Source organism: Dipodomys merriami, unplaced genomic scaffold (genome assembly GCF_024711535.1).
Source record: "Dipodomys merriami isolate MVZ:Mamm:240054 unplaced genomic scaffold, mDipMer1.0.p SCAF_5, whole genome shotgun sequence".
NCBI lineage: Eukaryota > Metazoa > Chordata > Mammalia > Rodentia > Heteromyidae > Dipodomys > Dipodomys merriami.
Window position 1 is genome coordinate 26,172,481 of NW_027206068.1, and position 18,577 is coordinate 26,191,057.

The window sequence follows — 18,577 nt, forward strand, 5'->3', positions numbered from 1 at the left end:
GGGCAAAACAATGGAAATTCTGAAGGTAGTGTACAAAAGTACTTTTCTTCAGCCCAGACTTGATTCAAGAATTCATAATATGTAAGATAACAAATGCCACCCCAAATACTCCTGATAGTTTTATGCAGACTAAAAATACAAGGCTAAGACCTACTAAATTTAGGTGAGGAACCTGTGACTCTCACCTGCCTCATCACTACTCAACAAAACAAATCATATATAGGACTGCTGGGACAATCTCCAGAAAAAGGAGTGTTCCTTAAACATAGAGAGTAACTTATGTGAATACTCATTTCTTTTGCCTTAAAAAAGAGGGCCAATTGCCAGTGGCTCATGCTTGTAATAGGGAACTAGAGCACTGAAGTTCAAAGCTGGTCCAAGCAGAAAAATATGAAAGACTCCATCTCTAAGTATCTAGTAAAATGCCAGCCTGGAGGTATAGCTCTAGAGTTAGTGTGCTAGACAAAAGCAAAAAAGCCAAAATAGTTCAAGCCACCGTGCTGCCACAAGAGAAAGAAAAAAAGAAAGAGAGAGAAAAAGACAGAAAGGAAGGAAGGGAGAAAGAAAGAGAGGGGGAAGGAAGGAAGGAAGGAAGAAAGGAGGAGAAGAAAGAAGAAAAAGATGGAGGGAGAGTAAGAAAGAGAGAAAGAAAGAAAGAAAGAAAGAAAGAAAGAAAGAAAGAAAGAAAGAAAGAAAGAAAGAAAGAAAGAGAAAGAAAGCCTGAGTATAATAGCTTACATCTATAATCCCAAGGTATCAGGAGGATCAAGGCTAGCTAGCTAGGGCAAAAAAGTTAGTGAGACTCCATTTCAATCAATAAGCCAGATATGGTAGCACATAGCTGTTGTATCACCCTGTCTGTGATCCCAACTATGAAGAAGAAATAAGAGAGGAACTCTATGGTCCAAGGTTAACTCTGATCATAATCAGGAAGCTCTATCTGGAAAAATAATTAAAGTAAAAAGGGCTAGGGGGTATCTTAAATAACAAAGGACCAGCCTAGAAGGAAGGCATGAAGCTTTGACTTCAAATCACAGTACCAAAAAACAACAAAAAGAAAATAGTGAAAAAAAAGGGAAGGAATTACGTCTCAGTAAACACACAGGAAGTGAAAAAGCACCGCATCCTGCTATCCACTTTTCATTTCTTTCTTCTCCCTACCGGCTGTCCCAGGTTTCAAATCTCAGCTCCCTTCCTGTGCTATGACTCTGGAAACCTAACCTGGACCATGCAGCAAATCCCTTCCCTTGAAATACTCCATCAACCCTCAACCTTCACCCCGGGTCCTCACTACCTCTACTGCTGCAGATAAATGACTTTTGTAAGGAGTCATAAATAGACTCCTAATTGACAGATCCAGTGGACTCCTGGTGATAGTTGCATGGTTGAAAAAGAAACATGCTTGTTTTTTCCAGCACAGCTGTGACAAAATCTTGACAGCTGGGAATTTTCAGGAAGCCACACAATGTGATCTGTAATGATAAATAACCACTGGATATTGACTCCTGTTCTTCCAGGACAGGGCACATCACTTGCTACTGCAACCACCAATGAAAAGCTTCTCACTACCTTAGGTGAAGTAATAGCTGCAGAGTTTGATTTCTAACCTAGGTTAAAAAAAGAAAAAGAGAAACTCTAACCTCAGTTTTGTTTAGGTGAGTTTACAGTGTGCCCAAAGGAGCTGCTAGCATTTTCCAAATTCCAGTGGATCGTCCTTCTCTTTCTCCCTTTCACAGATGCCCTTAACTTGTTTTTCTCCCTTCGCCCCCTTTTCCAGAAGCACAAAGTACTAGATGGATAGGAGTGGGAAAGGAAAGACACTATTTCAAATTCTTTGATATCCCAACTTAACTGACTAAATTATGTACTGAAAGCCACAACTAGCATCTAACTTGAAATATTTTCTATACCTATTAAACCATGAAGTCATGTTCACAACAGAAATAATGACTTCAACAGTTCACCATTGTCGGGAGTGATGTAATCCATTTCAGGAGGATTTAAAGCTATCAAGCAATCTCTAATGGCCAAAGACATCATCAAAGACTTAATTACAAAATCCTGGAGTCCTGGGCTATAAATTTTAAGTCAAAAGAATGTGGCATTTACTACTGTACAACATACATTGAAGCCTAAGTGAAACTACACTATAAACCAATTTTCTACTTCAACTCTCCTGAAGGTACAAAGCCTAGATTCACTTCTACACAACACAGTGAAACTGCTTTTCTACAAGAGCAGATACCATCAACTAAATTATTTAATGCGTAATCCGTGCTTGATATGCATACTGTCCAAAGGACCTCACACATTCACCCACTTATCCCTTTATGAGACAAGAAGTTAGAGCACAGCAACACATCAATGGGTCTAGAACAAACCTTCCTGTACAAAAGAAGCATCTGGAATTAAAGTTCATGTTTTAAACGCCTTTTAATGACTATTTTTGACCAATTAAATGTATTTGGGAGGTTGATAATATATATTTAAAACAGTATCCTAACTTTCAGTCAGTTGTAGAAGATAACTGTAACTGCTAAAATACAAATCTTTAGTCTACATGAGCCAGTGCTAACACAGCTGACTGTCTTATCTCATAACCTGTACTGGCCACAGGGAGAATGCAGGCTCCTACTAAAGAGCATCTGGAGGCAACGCCAACCAACAGCCAACACAGCAAGTCTTTAAACCACCCCTCTCTTTACAATCTCCTGCTATCAGTTAGATCATGAGTTCAATAGGTAAAAGAATTGAAACAGTTACGGACATTTCCACCTGTATTCTGTCCAGGGAAGCTGGTGTGTTTATTATCCTACAGTTTTGCTGCCTCATTTTAGATAACACTAAAACTATTTCAGACACACTTCTGACTTTTATGCAAGTTAAAGTAAAACATAGCCCTTCTAATTCAGTGTCTGGAAGATATAGAGTATTTGCTCATAATGTCCTAAGAAAACTCCTTCAGAAGCATGATGAACATTCTTCTCAACTCTCCTGTAACCCAAGGTGTCTCATGATCAATAGCTCTAATTCTCTTAATCCATCCACCATAACTACAAGCTCAAATGTTTTGATATTCTGCATGATCTTAATTATATACCTTGTAAAATTTTCCACATATCCTTTAAGTTGTAGAAGTTGAGGGTAGGGAAGGTTCTTCAAAACACTTGACATGACTAGGACTGAGTACGGAAGAGATACTGACACTGATAGACCTGTTTGAAACAATATGGTTCCACATTTCTGGCTCCTGTATCTATTTTGGATTCTAGATCTTCCACAATGTAGAAAAGTAGTTCTTCTCTATGTTTTATTAAAGCAGTTAATTTTTTTCTCTATTATACTGATGGTTCTACATATGTTCCTGTGTACTTGGTATTTTCTTTTTATCAAATCAGTTCTTCAGGCTAATTTAAATTGTATTTACTTCAGTTCTGGCAATTAAAATTCTGAACAACACAAGATCTTACAAATAAAACTATTAACTATTATAGATTGTATTCCAAATAAGTAGTGATCCAACTCTTTGATCCACTGTAAAGTCTTTCAATAAGTTCCAGGCTTAGAAAAACTGTTCTTCTGGAAGTAACATGCAAGCTTTATTTGCTTCCTATAGGCTGAGAAAGAGAAGCAGAGCAGATGCCAAGAGCTTATCATTACACCGGCTTCTATCAGCCTTAAAAGTTTCCCAGGAGAGGGCCACCAAAAGCTACTCTCATTCTAACATCCCAAAGGTTGCCTAAAAGCCAGAATTAATTGATAGTATACAGAAAGTAATAATCTGACCTTACAAATAGAAAATAGGAGAAGAACAGGAAAAGATACTGACAGAGGGAAGGATCCTTTGGAAAGGGGAGAGGTAATAAAGACCACCTTCACCCAACTGATTATTAGGTTTATTGCCATGTCTGGCATGCCACTTGACCTTCAAAAGTCATTGAACTCTGGACCAGATCAGAATTTTCCAGATTGTGTTAAATGATGCTTGGCTTAATTAAATCACCATACTCATACTATGACATCAAGATCATAGACTTGATCCTTATGTGAGTAAATGGGAACCAGGTTCATAATAAAAAAAATTGTCTTTTACTACCAACCAATAACAAATCCCATCACTTATTACTAAAGGGAGCCATGGAACAAGACATGAACCAACAAGGCAAACCATTACCAATAGTGGGAAAATCTGATCTACCAGTGAGCCCATGGAACAAATTTAAGAACTCCCAGTGGTCTTGGGCTTCAAGGTGAGACCAAGGTGAAAAACCAGGCTCTGCTAGTCTACTAGTTCTGTATATGACCTTGGGCAAGTTTCTTTTCCAAAGCTGTAAAGATAAAATACATTAAGAGTCTCAAGGAGAGCTTGACAGGTTTAGTACAAGTCACACAGCCCCTTGCAGATAAACCTGGTAGTCAAAAGGACAGGGGTGAAGTGAGGCCTATTTGTTTCACTATGATAAACTGTACAAATGGCAGCCTCTCCTTTCTCATGGAGCTGGGATAATGAACTTAAGCATTGAGACATTCCTAACACACAGAAATGTCAAAAATGGCAGGGTTTTTTGAATACTGTTATTAGGATACAGAGACATTAGAAGCACCACTATCTAGTGCTCAATGTTTTTCAAAGTATAGTCAGGAAACCATGGGCCTCAGAAAAATCTCAGGTATCTACTGATTTTAAAAGAAGAGGAAGAGAAGGAAGAGGAGAAGGAAGAGGATGAGGAGGAAAAAGGAAGAGGAGGAAAAAAGGAGGAGGAGGAAGAGGAGGAGGAAGAAGAGGAAGATAAAGGAGGAGGAGGAAGAGGAAAAGAGAGAGAGAGACAGACAGAGAGAGAGAGAGAGAAGATCTATTCCACCCAGCCTATTTCAAAAAGTTCTCCAAGAACGGTATCAGGTGATGTTCTTTTCTGAATCAAACTTCTTGTAAATGCATAAGAAAATTTACATATTGTTGACCAGCTGTGATGTGTCACAGCAAATTGACTTGTCTTCCAACATGGATTATTTCCTATGCCAGGAGAACTACCCAGAGTCTGGCAATTTTCTTTGGCATTTTTCTGGAAGTAAACATTAAACTGATAGGTTTATATTTCTTAGGTTTATTTCTGGTATGTTCTTTCCCCTCTGATAGTACTCCGTTGACTTTTTTCCCAACTCTAACTGTACTTGGTGGCAGTCAGCTTTGTACAACTTCAACCTCCAGAAAGGAGTTTATGTTTAAAGGGCTGCTTTTAAAAAATGTGATGGAAGGCTGGGGATGTGGCTTAGTGGTAGAGGGTTTGCCTAGCATGCATGAAGCCCTGGGTTCAATTCCTTAGTACCATATAAACAGAAAAAGCCAGAAGTGGGGCTGTGGCTCAAGTGGTAGAGTGCCAGCCTTGAGCAGAAGCTCAGGAACAGTTCCCAGGCCTTGAGTTTAAGGCCCAGGACTGGCAAGAAAAAAAAAGTGATGGAAACCATGTGATTCCCCACAAAGTTTAAAGTATTTACTATTTGATCCATTACAAAGAAATCTGCCAAACACTTTATAACCTACAATTAAGTGTTTTCAAACTGTAAGTCAACATAATTTACTTTGACAATTAATTAGGTATTGCAATTAGTGAAGGCAATACTATCTTCGCAGTTTGAGATATACATGTGTCCATATATGTGTGCTGATGATCCAACTGTATTTGGTTGCAATAAAAGAAAAAATCAAGTCATCCAGACACATGTAATCGTTTCTACTCAGGAGCCTGGAATTTGAGGATTCTAGTTGGAAACCAACCTGGTCAAAACAGACTGTTGAGACTCCTATCTCCAATTAACCAACAAAAAGCTGGAAGTGGTGTTGGGGTTCAAGTGGTAGATTGCCAGGCTTGAACACAAAAGCTAAGGGGAAGCTTCTAGCCCTGAGTTCAAGCCCCAGTACCAACACCAAAATAATTTTTTTAAGTTTTTAAGTCTTTGAGAATAGGGCTGAGGTATAAATAGAGCAACCAGTTAAAAGTATATGTTAAATAACTCACATTGAGTAATTTTATGCAGTAAAAGTACCTTGAAGGACATAAAGCCATATAAAATATCCCTGCTCCTTAATGGTTCATTATAAAATGAACATTACCTCTCTTCTGTGCATCATGCACTGTGATAAGGAGAAAGTAGGATGGTCAAGGCAAAGCACTGCAGAAGCATTATACAAGCAAAATATTTTAGTCCTATTAACAATTATATTATACAGGACATATATAGGTTCTTTATCAAGCCCGTTAGTTATTAGCTTCCTCCAGTTTAGGAAATGTGTGCTTTTTTCCCCTTGGTGTGTGTATGTTTGTATGGGCATGCCAGTGTGTGCACACGTGTGTCAGGAGCATAAAAGAAGTAGAAGATGCCATTGCCCTTCCTGTGTCATCCATTATTGGTTTCTCCTTCTCATCTCTGCAAAAGATGTTCTTCTATCTTTCTCGGTTCTAGTCAGAAAACGTGATTATTTTTTGTTTTTTTGGAAAAAAAAACAATTAGCCTATCTTAGAAACACTAAAGAGTCCAAAATTAAAACCTTAAGTAGCACATTTCCCTCTTCTCTTCAGGGATCACTCATTTCCAGGGTTTTTGTGATTGTTTCAGACAAGCCAACAAATTTCATTCGCTTCATTACCCATTTCAGCATGCAATTAATTCTGCAAAGGAATGAAATATCTTCCTAGGAAGGGAAACAAGGAAATCCAATGACACTTTAAGATGTTTTCATTGTATGAAAGCACAAAAACCGTAAGGAGCATGAATAAATAAACGCTGGTGCAATGCTGCATAAGGGCTTTCCTCACACCACAAAGAGAAAACAGTCAGACACCAGGGCATTTTAGCTTGGGATACCATAATAAAGGGGATTTAGCCATGCTGTGTAAATACAAGAGGCTGTAAACGCCCGTGTCTTCTTTTTGTGGAAGGGAAAGGGGGTTGTAAGCACAAGGGGTGGGACTTGCCAAAAGGAGCTATTTGAGAAAATTCCTTTTTGTCCCCCATTCATTCTTTCCAGCTTCAGTGTCTGGCATAGTCTTTACAATTACTCACTGGTTTTCCATCTGAAGACAACTAACAAACTTCCTACGGTGTTTTTCACACACTTGGGGGGGGGGGGTTGGAGAAAAAGCACCAAATCGTGCAAGATGTCTTTTCTATACCTCTAGCCTGTTTCCTCCATCCAAAGACCCCATGGGTGGCAGGCTAAATAAGATCCTTTGTTGGTGTCCAAAAATACCATCCCGACACAGTCTTTGGTAAATGGGAAAATAATAAATTACTGTTTCCAAGAATGTCACAGCTATTGCCAGAAATGGTGTTTTACCCCCCAGTGAGGCCGATTTCACGCCCCTTTTGGTGAATCTACCATCCTGACCACAGAAAAGACGATAACATCTGACACTCTTGGCTCCCCCCGCCCCCCGCCCCTCTGGCCGCTCCATTAATAAACTGCAGAGCTGAATGAGGACGCCGAGGCAGCGGGCAGCGGGCCGGCCGGCCCCCTTCGCGGGAGGGTACAATGGCATCCTCCGGGAGGAATAGCTCCAACCGCAGGGAAAGTTGTTCCTTCCCGCAGATCCCACCCCAAACCGGCCTGGGAAGAATGGGGGTGCCGATGGGACACCAAGGGAAGCGGCCCCCTAACCTTTCCATCTCTCTCCTATCTCAGAGGAGGGGAAGGCAGGGGAGGGCATGACAGGAGAGCGGGGTGGGAAGGTGGGCGAGTGGGAGAGACAGAAATGGATGCTGAGGGGGTGGGCACCCTCCGCGGGGAGGCAGGGAAGGCGGAGGACGCGGGGAGAGGTGGGGAGGGAGGGAGGCTGCGGGGCTCGGGCGCCCCGCGGAGAGCAGCGGGGACGGGGGCAGCGGGGGGTTCCGGGGCAGGGGCGCGGGGCGGGGTCCCGACCTCACCGTTGAACGCCCCGGCGTCGGCGGCCCCCGCCTCCTCCTCCTCCTCGCCGTCCTCGGAGTCGGAGCGCATGGGCTCCTCGGCGAAGTTGACCCCCTTGCTGGGGGTACCGCCCCCGGCGGCGGCGGCCGCGTCCCCCCAGGTCCTGCCATGCTCGCGGCCGCAGAACGCGGCGCCCCGGCGCTCGTTCTCCTGCTGCAGGCGCGTGAAGTGCTGCAGCGCGAACTCCAGCAAGTCCGCGGGCTGGTGCCTCAACACCTCCACCGTGAAGCCCTGCAGCAGCTCCGTCAGCCCCGCGGGGATCTCGATGCTCATCCTGCCTCTCCCGCGGCGGGCCGCCTGCGCGCCGCCCTCGTTCCACCCGGGTCCGGCCTGGGAAGCGGCGCCCACCGCGCAGACGGCGCTACTGGCGACGAGCGCGGCGCACTGGGCCCCGGCGGCCCGGCTGGCCCGGCCCGCGGCTCCCGGCGCGCGGCTGCTCCGTGCGGCGCGGCGGGCAGCTGAGAAAGCGCGGCCCCGGGAGGGCAGGCAGCATCTCCGGCTCCTCCCGCGCGCGCCGCGGCCGCGCCTCCCTCCCCCTTCCCCGCCGCGCCCCGCCCCCGCGTCACGTGGCCCCTGGAAACCATGGCAACCCCGCGGGCGGGCACCGCACACCCGGGGCTCCCCGGGCTGCGGGGCGAGGCACGCGGGCGGCCGGTGGCGTTCCGCCACGAGCCCGGGCCGCCGGGCCGCGGGGTCGTCCACCTGTCTGCCATTCATCCACCCTCCATTCACCCCAGACTCCAGCCTCGGCCCCGGAGAGGCGTGCTCTCTGCTTCCCAGGACCTAGTTACATTGGTGAATGTGGGCGATGTCTTTTGTTCCAAGTCTTACGAGCGGTACTGGTTCTTTTTGCACTACCAAGAAATCCCATCTTTTGTGGCATCGTTTTCTTTTTTCTAGCCTTGCCTTACCGCTCTGTGTATTATGCGTTGCCCTGCTGACGCTACCCCGTGCTCCGCCTGACGGCACCTACTGCTATGCACTGAGACAAAGGCACCGTCCGCCGGGAGGCACGTACCGAAGTTAGGCGATCCCCTGCACCCGGGAGGGTGCAATTCTGCTAAAATGTCGTGCTCTCAAAGCCAAAAGAGTTTATTAGCCTGATTCGTATTTTGCGTATATTAAAAAAAAAAAAAACCTTTCCCTATTCTTGAAGTGATTTCTAATGACATCTCCCAAAATGTCAGTGCTTCAATATAGAGAGAAATAGAATGACCAATTTAGACTTTGAAATGAGGTTCATTCTGCAAATGTTTACAAATTTGAAGTAGAAAAAAAAATTGTGTCTTTTGCTATTGAAATGCCATTTATACACACATGCTTCATGTCCTACAGGTCAAGTGCAAGCTCACTTGCTCACCTTTTTGTTTGTTTTATTTGCCTTTGTTGTGTGTGTGTTTCCTTAGTTATTCTGGTTTATCTTTCCACTTAAACAAAAGAGAAAAGATATGCTTCAGAAAACTCAAAAACCAGAGATCAGAGAGATGCATCTCACACATCAGTTTATGGTGCATCTTGTACTTACCCCATGGGTGAATGTATTTTTCTGGTTTCTTACCAACTTCATAATAAAAGTAACAAACTATTGTTGCTAATTAAAGTAACTGTCAAGCATTTTAGGAAGTAAACTTTTTTTATATATAAAGTATAGTGATCCTTATAAGAAAACAATTGAGAACACAATAGTAGTCACACTCTCTACCACAATAGTTGTTACTATGTTTTACCAATCCAATAGTCTATGATGTATTTGCATCATATGGCTTCATTTATTTGTATTTTATTTTTAGGCCACTGTTTTTATCTAAGTAGTTGTAGAAAGAGGTTTTAATTCAGCAAATCAGCTTATAATACATCTTCATTGACATCACCCCTTCCAATGTTCTCCCTAAATGAAATTTTATTTCTCTGTAATATCAAGTAGACAATTCATATAAAGTAGGTGCTGCACGATCATCAGGGAACCAAGTTCCTTCAAGTTCATTGCTCTGTAATCCTCCGTTTGTGGTCCAAAATGGGTAGAGTACTGCCAGCCATCTTACTCCATATATCTGCTAAGGGGAAAGTAAAAACGAGATGGAAACCTACTCTTCCCCCAACTCACACCCTTTAAGAACACCTCAAGGGATGTTCTTACACCACCAATTCGTCCTCTATTCTCAGCTAGAGTTTAGCCAACATGGTCACACCCATAGTGTGACACACTGCACTTTCTAAAGATGACAGCAACAGTATCTCCCATCTCAAATGCCACTCCCCATCAGGAGCTGAAGGCTTATTTTCTCTCCCCTTGAATAGGAGTGGGCTGGTGAGCGATCTGACCAACAGCAAAAGGTAGAAGTCAAGCTAGTTCTGTGATGAATGCCCTATCCAGAGTCCTTGTCTGAAAAGTCACATAATAAAATGACTGTCTTGAGCTCTAAATTTTGGGGTAATTTGTGACACAACAATATTAGCTGAATCATGTGGCTATTAAGAAAGCTTAGGAATGTAATTTTTTTTAACAGACACACTTAAGGATCATCAGGGGTCAATTACCAGTGTCTGCCATGATGTTGAACAGCTTGTCTCCAGAACTGACAAAAAAAAGAATCCACTGCTCTTCCAAACATTAGTGGCAGCCACATCTTAAATTATCATCCTACTTCTTGTGTTTCCAAATTAATTTATTTCTTTTTGCAGATTTATAGGAGGCATAATAGATGGCTGTCTGCCCTCAACCACAGTGCTGGAGACTAGACTCAGTTCTTTAGAAGTGTAGAAGTGACGCTAGCACAAAGTACGTAATTAGGGTAGGTGACCTATTGGTCTTCCCTATGCTGGGAGATTTGTAATAGTAAAACATTAAAGGGTGATATGCTGGATTCAAAACATCTTTGTAAACAGATCTCAGATAATAATTTTTATTTGCTTCATTCCTAAATCAATAACCATGACCTGAAAAAGTCAAGCTTGATGCAGATATTCTCATTATGTTAGCATTGTTCTCAGAACATGTACTTCTCAGATCATGCTCTGGCTTTTCTTCCCTAACCTTTTTGGTAATATTGTGCGGTTTCCTTTGCTTTCATTTTCAGAATATTTGCTTTTGAACCTCAGAGTGCAGTGACAGTGCCTCAGAGGGACTGGTTATCTAGAGTTCTTTAAAACAGCATCACTGATATTGATTCTTTGGTGGTTGATTTACAAAGCAATTTGCACCAGTTTCCCAGAGAATCTGTCTAGAAGCAATTGTAAAAGAACCCATGTTTAAATGAAATAAAAATGCTACCAAATTTGTTTTCACAGAGGTAAATTGAACAGATACTGGACAGAGATAGCAAGTTGCCTATATGCATCTGCCAAAACAAAACAGCAGCGAGGACATAGTTTGGCCCAGCTTTACAACCCAGAATAGTAACTATGATCAATTAGTCATGTAGCACTTCCTATCAATAGTTTAGATGTATCCTGATCAAGTCTTTCTGGTGCAAGAAATCCACTGAAACTGTATTTGTAAACTCATTGAGCTCTTTTTAAAATTTCAGCATTGACCTCAGTTTTGATGTATTTAATTAATATTCTCCACTAATCCAATCCGATTAGGTGGTCTTGCCCATCCTATAGGTTGCTTGGACAAAGGTCATTCAGTATGACCAGCCATTGGGGTGCAGAATGAGGAAGACCCTTGGTAGTTTAGATCCCTGACAGGGCCTTTCTCTTCAGCAGAGAAAAGTCCTAAACATCGGTGCTATAGGTAGTATAGGCACCTCACAACATGTCATGCAGCTTTGGAGAGTTGCCTCTAGAAGACCAGTGAATCCCTGGAGGTGCACTGCCCTGTCCCAATTTTCAGATCCATGAGGTGTGTGATATAAGGCCCAATAATTTGCATTTCCATCACATGCCAAAGTGATGTGCAGGTCTGGGAATCAGCTCTTCTTAGAGAAGAGCTTATACTCATGCTGAGAAAAGAACTTTCTGGAAGGAACTTGTTTTTGGTTCCATCAAAGAACTAGCTTTTCTTTGTTTAGATAAAGACTAAAAGCAAATTCATTTTTCATTCTACCTTCTGACAGAGGGTCCGGCAAAGTTAAGGAGCTTTTTTTAAGCATCAAAAGAGTATATCCTCAAACACCTTTCACATTTCACAAATAGTATATTAGTTCTTTTTTGAAGACTAGAATGAATACACATACTTCTTTCTCCTTCTGGAAAATCCACCAAAATAATGGCTCAAGGGAGAGTGGACTCATGAGCACAAAAAGAACTAAGAAATTTAAGTTTTGTTTATTTATTTTTCTGTGCTAGGGATTGAATCCAGGACCTTGTACTTGCTAGAACAAATACTTTACTACTAAGCCACATTCCCAGCCAGAAAATTTTTTTAAATTTTAAATTAATTTTAAAAGGAATAAAATTCTGACACACACCTAAGTGAAATAAACCAGTTGTAAGAAGAAGCTACTGGCTAATGCCAGTTTATGAAGCATCTAAAATAACCACAATTTGTAGAAACAGAAAGAAAAATGGTAATGGCCAGCAACTACGTCAAAGGAATGGACAGCTTTTGTAAGATGAAAAATTTTTAGAACTGGCTATACAAGAATATGACTACATTTGAAATTACGGAATCATGTTTGTAAAAGAGATCAAAGAGTAAACTTTATGATATGTGTATTTTATCACACTTTTTTTTTAGCTTTTAACAATTATTTTTAAGCTTAATTAAAAAATGAAGTAGGGAAAGAGACAAGACCAGATGGGAATTGTCTACTAGACTTTTGGAAGAAACTTAGCAAGACTGGATATAGGGTCAATGTGAGGAAGCCAGCCATAACTGCCTCTTCAAGCACAGAGCACAGAAGACACTGGGTGCTTCTGAAGGGAAACATGGAAAGAAGAAGCCATGTGTATGAGGTGCTGATAATATTCTCCACCTCTAGCCCTGCCTGCTCCATCCCATTTTCTCTCAACTACTCAAGGAAATTCCTTGGCAGTTGTCACTTCTCTGTCCAATGTCATTACCCTTCCCAGTTCAACTAAGCCCTCTGTAGCAAGCAGACTCTAGGGTAACCTCTGCTTCTTGTCCCCTGCTATGTATCCAAGTCTTGTATAATCCTCCTGTGTGTGAACAGTAACTATGACTTGCTTCTAGCCAATAGAATATGCCAGAGGTGAAGGGATTTTACAGATGAATTAAGGTCCCAAAGCAGTTGGTTTGAATTAATCAAAAGGGATATTATTCAGGGCCTAACTTTATCAAGTAAGAGAGAAGAGGCTTGGCTCAATGATATAAGCAGCCATGCAAAGAAGGTCCATGTGCAAGATTTTCTCCCCTGACTTTAAGACACCATCTGTTGATTCTTCCACCTCCATGGCCAGGTCTTTTCAGAAATTTGATGCCCTTGCCTTCTTCTCTTGACCTCTAAATGTTGAAGCACATAGGCATCTTCATTCTCTACACTCTCTAAGAGATCACAGCAAAAAAGATGTTTTTAAATAACATTTCTATCACGGTAGTGATTAGAGCCTAGCTTAGCCATGTTTGAGCAGATCTAGAGGTCAGCTGGATCCTATGGAACAAGAGTTCAAAGACATATAAGACATTTCCAAAGAGAAAAGTTGTGACACATGACACAAGATGTGACAAATGTTTTTGAGTATGTGTACATCTGGCAGGAAATTAAGAAAATTAATGAACAGTACAATTGAAAACAATACAGTCCACTCCAGGGAAAACAAAAAATTGAGCAAGAAAGGAAACAAAACCATGCAACCATAGAACACTATATGACCTAGCCATTAGCACTATTTAATTAGGCATAATAATGTTTAAAAAAATGTGAAAGTATAGTGTTAATCCTTTGGGACAGAAAAAAGAAAGTGTGTGTGTGTGTGTGTGTGTGTGTGTGTGTGTGTGTGTGTGTGTGTGTGTGTGTATGAGAGAAGTGGGGGAGGGGAAGCACAATTGCACCAAATCTTGGTGTTCCATAATAAGTAGTCCTTGGAAATTCTAAGTGGGAGAATAAAAAAATAACAATACATATTATTTTCAAATGTAATTGAATAGCCAAAATAAAAAGAGCTAACACATTTGAAAGTGCCTCTGAGAAATGAGGATGACAAACTAACTTTCACTAAATTAAAGAAGTCTGGGCTAGGTACCTGTGGCTCATGTCTGCAATTCTTTCCAGCTTCTCAGGAGGCTGAGATCTGAGATAGAAATTCAAGCCTATTCAGGCAGACAAATCCAAAGACTTATCACCAGTTAACCAGCAAAATGTGGAAGTAGGGGTGTGACCTGAGGTAAAACAGCAGCTTTGAAGGGAAAAAAGCTAATCATGAGTCCCACTAGGGGCAAACACACACACACACACACACACACACACACACACACACACACACACACACGTCTGAATTTCTGTCCTAGATTATAGGCATTCCCACACTTCTGGGTTTAGAATATTTCCCCCATTTCTATGTTTACTGGACTAAAATGTTTAGTGGGAAATCCTAACTTGCATCTTCAAGTTCACCAAGTTTATGTAATCACAGTCTGTTAAGAGATCTTTTTTTTTACAAGCCAAGATCTTCAAAGTATTTTCTAAGTATCTTATTTATTGCCCTACTTAGTTGAATGCCTATAAAACTTTCATTTGTTCTACAATATCTTGTTCTCTTTCAGCAGTTTCTCTTTTTTGCTCCTCATTTTCCTTCTTTAACTTCGTTACTTCATTGTATTTGTGAAAAGTTCCCAGGTGTAGAATTCTCTTGCTAATCAGCATCCCTATGGAGTGGATTGCTCCCTTTTTGCTTTCAGTCTTCTTAGAACAAAAGTGTGCTTTATTTGAAAAACACTTTGCCATTTACCCTGCTTCAGGGTCATAGTATCTTTCGTTTGTTGAATTGTGTGGCCTGCTGGATTTTGTTTAGTCTTCCCCTTGCTCATCAACAAATTACACATGTACCAGAGCACAAGCGAATACTTGGAAGCTTTAGACATTATTTACCATTTTAAGATAGACCTTTGGCCTTTTCTAATTCTATAATGCACAAATTCTAGAAGTTGTAGAGACACACATTAGGCAGGCTTATATAACATAAACAGAAATAGATACAATTTTTTATTGAATGTTTAGATCTTCCCATCTACCGTACAAGGTAAATTAATGTTCTTGTTATACATGAGAAGTCTGAGGTATTATCTTTTGACAGATGACTCCAAAATGAATAATATTTTTATTTACTCTTCTTTCTTAAGCACAAAGCCTACAGCTCCATTCATCTACTGGAAGACTGACTATGTTAACAGTGCTTCAGATTCAGCAACAAAACTTGTCAGAAACACAAACCAAATTCTGTCCCTTTACGGTCATTCTCTCCATTGACTTTTGTATCTTGCTCCCTAAGTGGATTTGCTGTCAAGTTCTGTGGGTTCTGTTTCCTTCGCTTCTTCCTCAGTGCCTCCCTGCATTCTATCTTAGTCAGATTGGGCTGACATAACAAAATACAGCGCTTAACAACAGACATTTATCCTCTCATCATTTTGAAGGATGCAAGTTCAAGATCAGAGTGTCATCATGGTCATATTCTACTAGTATCTGGTAATATCTTGGTAATCTTCCTGCTATATGTTATCTGGCTTTTTCTTGGTGTATGCACATGGAGAAGGAGAGATGAAGAGTGTGAGAGAGAAAGAGTGTGAGTGAATGTTTGGAGGAAGGTGAATGGAGATTGGGAGAGAAGAAGGGAAGAGAGGAGGGAAGTAGGGAGGGAAGGAGGAATTGTGCTTTGGTGTCTCTTCTACTTCTCAGGCCTACTCGATTAGAATCTTACCAGCATGACCTCCTTTAATGTAATTCCACCTTTTCTAAAAGTCTTAAATCCAAAGACAATCACATTGAAGTTAGTGCATTAGTATATGATTGGGTGGGGGAGAGGGGATTGGCAAAAATCAGTTCATAGCACTGTCCTAGAATGTCTTCATTGTTTCTCACTAGGACTCATGGCTCCTAATTAACCCTCCTGACTCCAGTCTCTCCCATTCCTACTTATATGTTATTACTTGAGAATATTTTTCTATGTGTATTTCTGTGTCATTTTCTGCTTAAAAAAAGTAAATAAATAAAACCTCCAAAGGTTTTCTGTTTCTTGGAGAATAAAAGCAAACCTCATAATCTTGAACTACGAAGACTTCCATTAACTAATTGCAACTAATTTCCTAGCTTTAGCTCAAAGTCCCTATCATTTCATTTTATTCCACAATCACTTTTGCAATCAGACTTGTATCATACTTAATCACACTTGATATCACAATCACACATCAGAGGAAACTCTGAACAGTGTCTTTCAATTTCCTGCTTACAATTCTTCCCTTAAGATGTTTGCCATTTTGGAAAAATATCATCTGTTTTCTGAAATCAAAAACCTTACCTCCTGGGCAAATGCACCTCTTCAGCCAGGTGCCATTAACTCACACCTGTAATCCTAGCTACTTGGGAAACAGAGAACCATGTTTTGAGGCCAGCCATAAAAGTCTCGAGGCTTTTCTCAACTCATAGCTTAGCATAGTAGTATAAGTCTGTCATCTTAGTTAGGAAGCCTAAATAGACAGATTGCAGTCAGGCATGCTTAGACAAGAAGTGAGACCTTATCTCAAAAATAACTAGCACAAAAATGTGCTGAAGGCATGTTTCGAATGATAGAGCACCTAAGAAGCACAAAGCCCTGAGTTCAAATGCCAGTAGTAGCCCCCTTCAAATGTCATCTCCTTATGAGGACTTTTTTGTTCCTTCGGCCAGAAGTAACAGCACATTATTTTGTGCATCCTTTTGTACTCATATTATAACATCATTTTTGTTTGGGGAGTTATTTAATCTACCTTTGGAAAATAATCCCGGTGAAATGAGTCACATGGCCTCCCTTGACCATGGCATATACCAAGATCCTTATAGAACCTCACTTCTTGTTGATAGAAACCACAAATTTATTATTGGGAATTATAATATTTCTTGGTCAGAACATACAAAAGAAACAAAAGAAATCACATGGTACATTAAAAACAACAACAACAAAAGAAAACCTCTTGGTCCTCAGTTGTCACTGCATTTGATTTTGGTATCCTGGCATTGTATAGATGTTTATTTGAATTAGGGAAGGGAAGGGAACAACAGAATGGTGAGACAAAAGACAATGGGGAGAACCAATACAATAGCGATATACACAAGACAATATGTTGGAAACAATCTGTACAACTTGGGAGGGGTTGGGGGGGAAAGTAGGAGAAAATTGAGGGAAAGGATAAGTTTGGCAAGAAATGTACTCATTATCTTATTTATGTATCTGAAACTCCTCTGTATATCACCTTGACAATAAAACATAGTATTTCTTGGTTAAATGGATATGAGAGTATTTAAGTTAGTGATTTTCAAACTCAGATGTCAATACAATATTTTATTTAACAAAAAGATTTTGCCACATGGTGTTGAAAACCATCAACCTCTTGGTGTAAATGAGCAGAAAAAGAAGGCCAAGCAGAGATTGAAAATGACATTACCCAGGTCTCCCAGCTATGCAGTAGCAGAAACAAAATCAGTAGAATATGTATGGACTATATTAATCAGAAAGATGTATTTGCATAAGCCTTATCCTTTTCTAAGACATTGCCCTATAAGCAGGACAATACAAACCTCTGAAAGGAATTGTAACTCACTGAGGACTTTTATGGATACATTTAGGAAGGATGGAAGAGATATAGAATGCTAACAAAAGTATTGTTTTTACTGAAATATTACTTCACAATAATAGTATTTCATTCTCAAAGCAGCACAGCCTGACGCTTATCTACGCATTTAAATAGAACCTGTCACTTAGAAAGAGCTAGGTGAAGCATGCCTTTTTTGGCATAAAGTCTTCCAGAGAGGATGGGAAAATTTCTGGGGAGAGAGTTGAAACCTGAGTTTGTCATCAATAAGAATAATAGTATGTCCAGGATGCTACTTCCTGGGCCAATTTATGTATTTAGATTAGATTCCTTATTTTTGGTGCATATCCCAATGCATCAGAAATATTAATGCTGAGAGCTGCACTGAGCAAATGAATGAGAATAAACCTTGAAAGTGATTTGAAATATAACCATTTCCAGGATTAAAAAATGTGGAGTTTCAATTAAAAAAATGTGGAGTTTCCTCTTTGACATGCATTAGGAATATTTCCTTTAATGGCTGAACTGGCTCTCTGAGAAGGAACTCATTTCTGCAGTGAACATTATTTATAGCGCCTTGTCTGTGCAAGGTGCCACACTAGGAGTTGTGTTTATTCAAAATGACAGGCTAGAGGTAAAATGCTCCTAGGATGAGTATGGGTAGATGAGTATAAAGTATATAGATAGGAAATAAAAATAGATACAAAACTGAAGAAATATAGACTGGTCTGAGATTATGAACTGGAAGCCCTGATTTGAGTAGTAGTATATAATAATACTTCCTCTTGGTGACTGCTGGTATTGGGCATAAGCTGGCATTGGGATAACCTCGTTGGCCATTAAATAGAGCATGGGGATATTATCAGCCAGCCATCATACATTAGCAGAGATACTATTATGTGGATGCTTAGCTTAGATCCAAAGGTTTC

At 40.7% G+C, this 18,577-nt stretch overlaps 1 protein-coding gene across 1 annotated transcript in view; it reads right to left on the reverse strand.

Moving 5' to 3' along the window:
• The window catches only part of Prkar2b (protein kinase cAMP-dependent type II regulatory subunit beta), an 83,656-nt gene extending 75,265 nt beyond the window's left edge, over positions 1 to 8,391 (reverse strand). The window contains exon 1 of the mRNA XM_069996239.1: positions 7,924 to 8,391. Within this exon, the coding sequence (XP_069852340.1) occupies positions 7,924 to 8,236 (313 nt within the window). The 5' untranslated portion in view covers positions 8,237 to 8,391. The remainder of the gene's footprint in view (positions 1 to 7,923) is intronic.
• Positions 8,392 to 18,577: the final 10,186 nt, after the last annotated feature.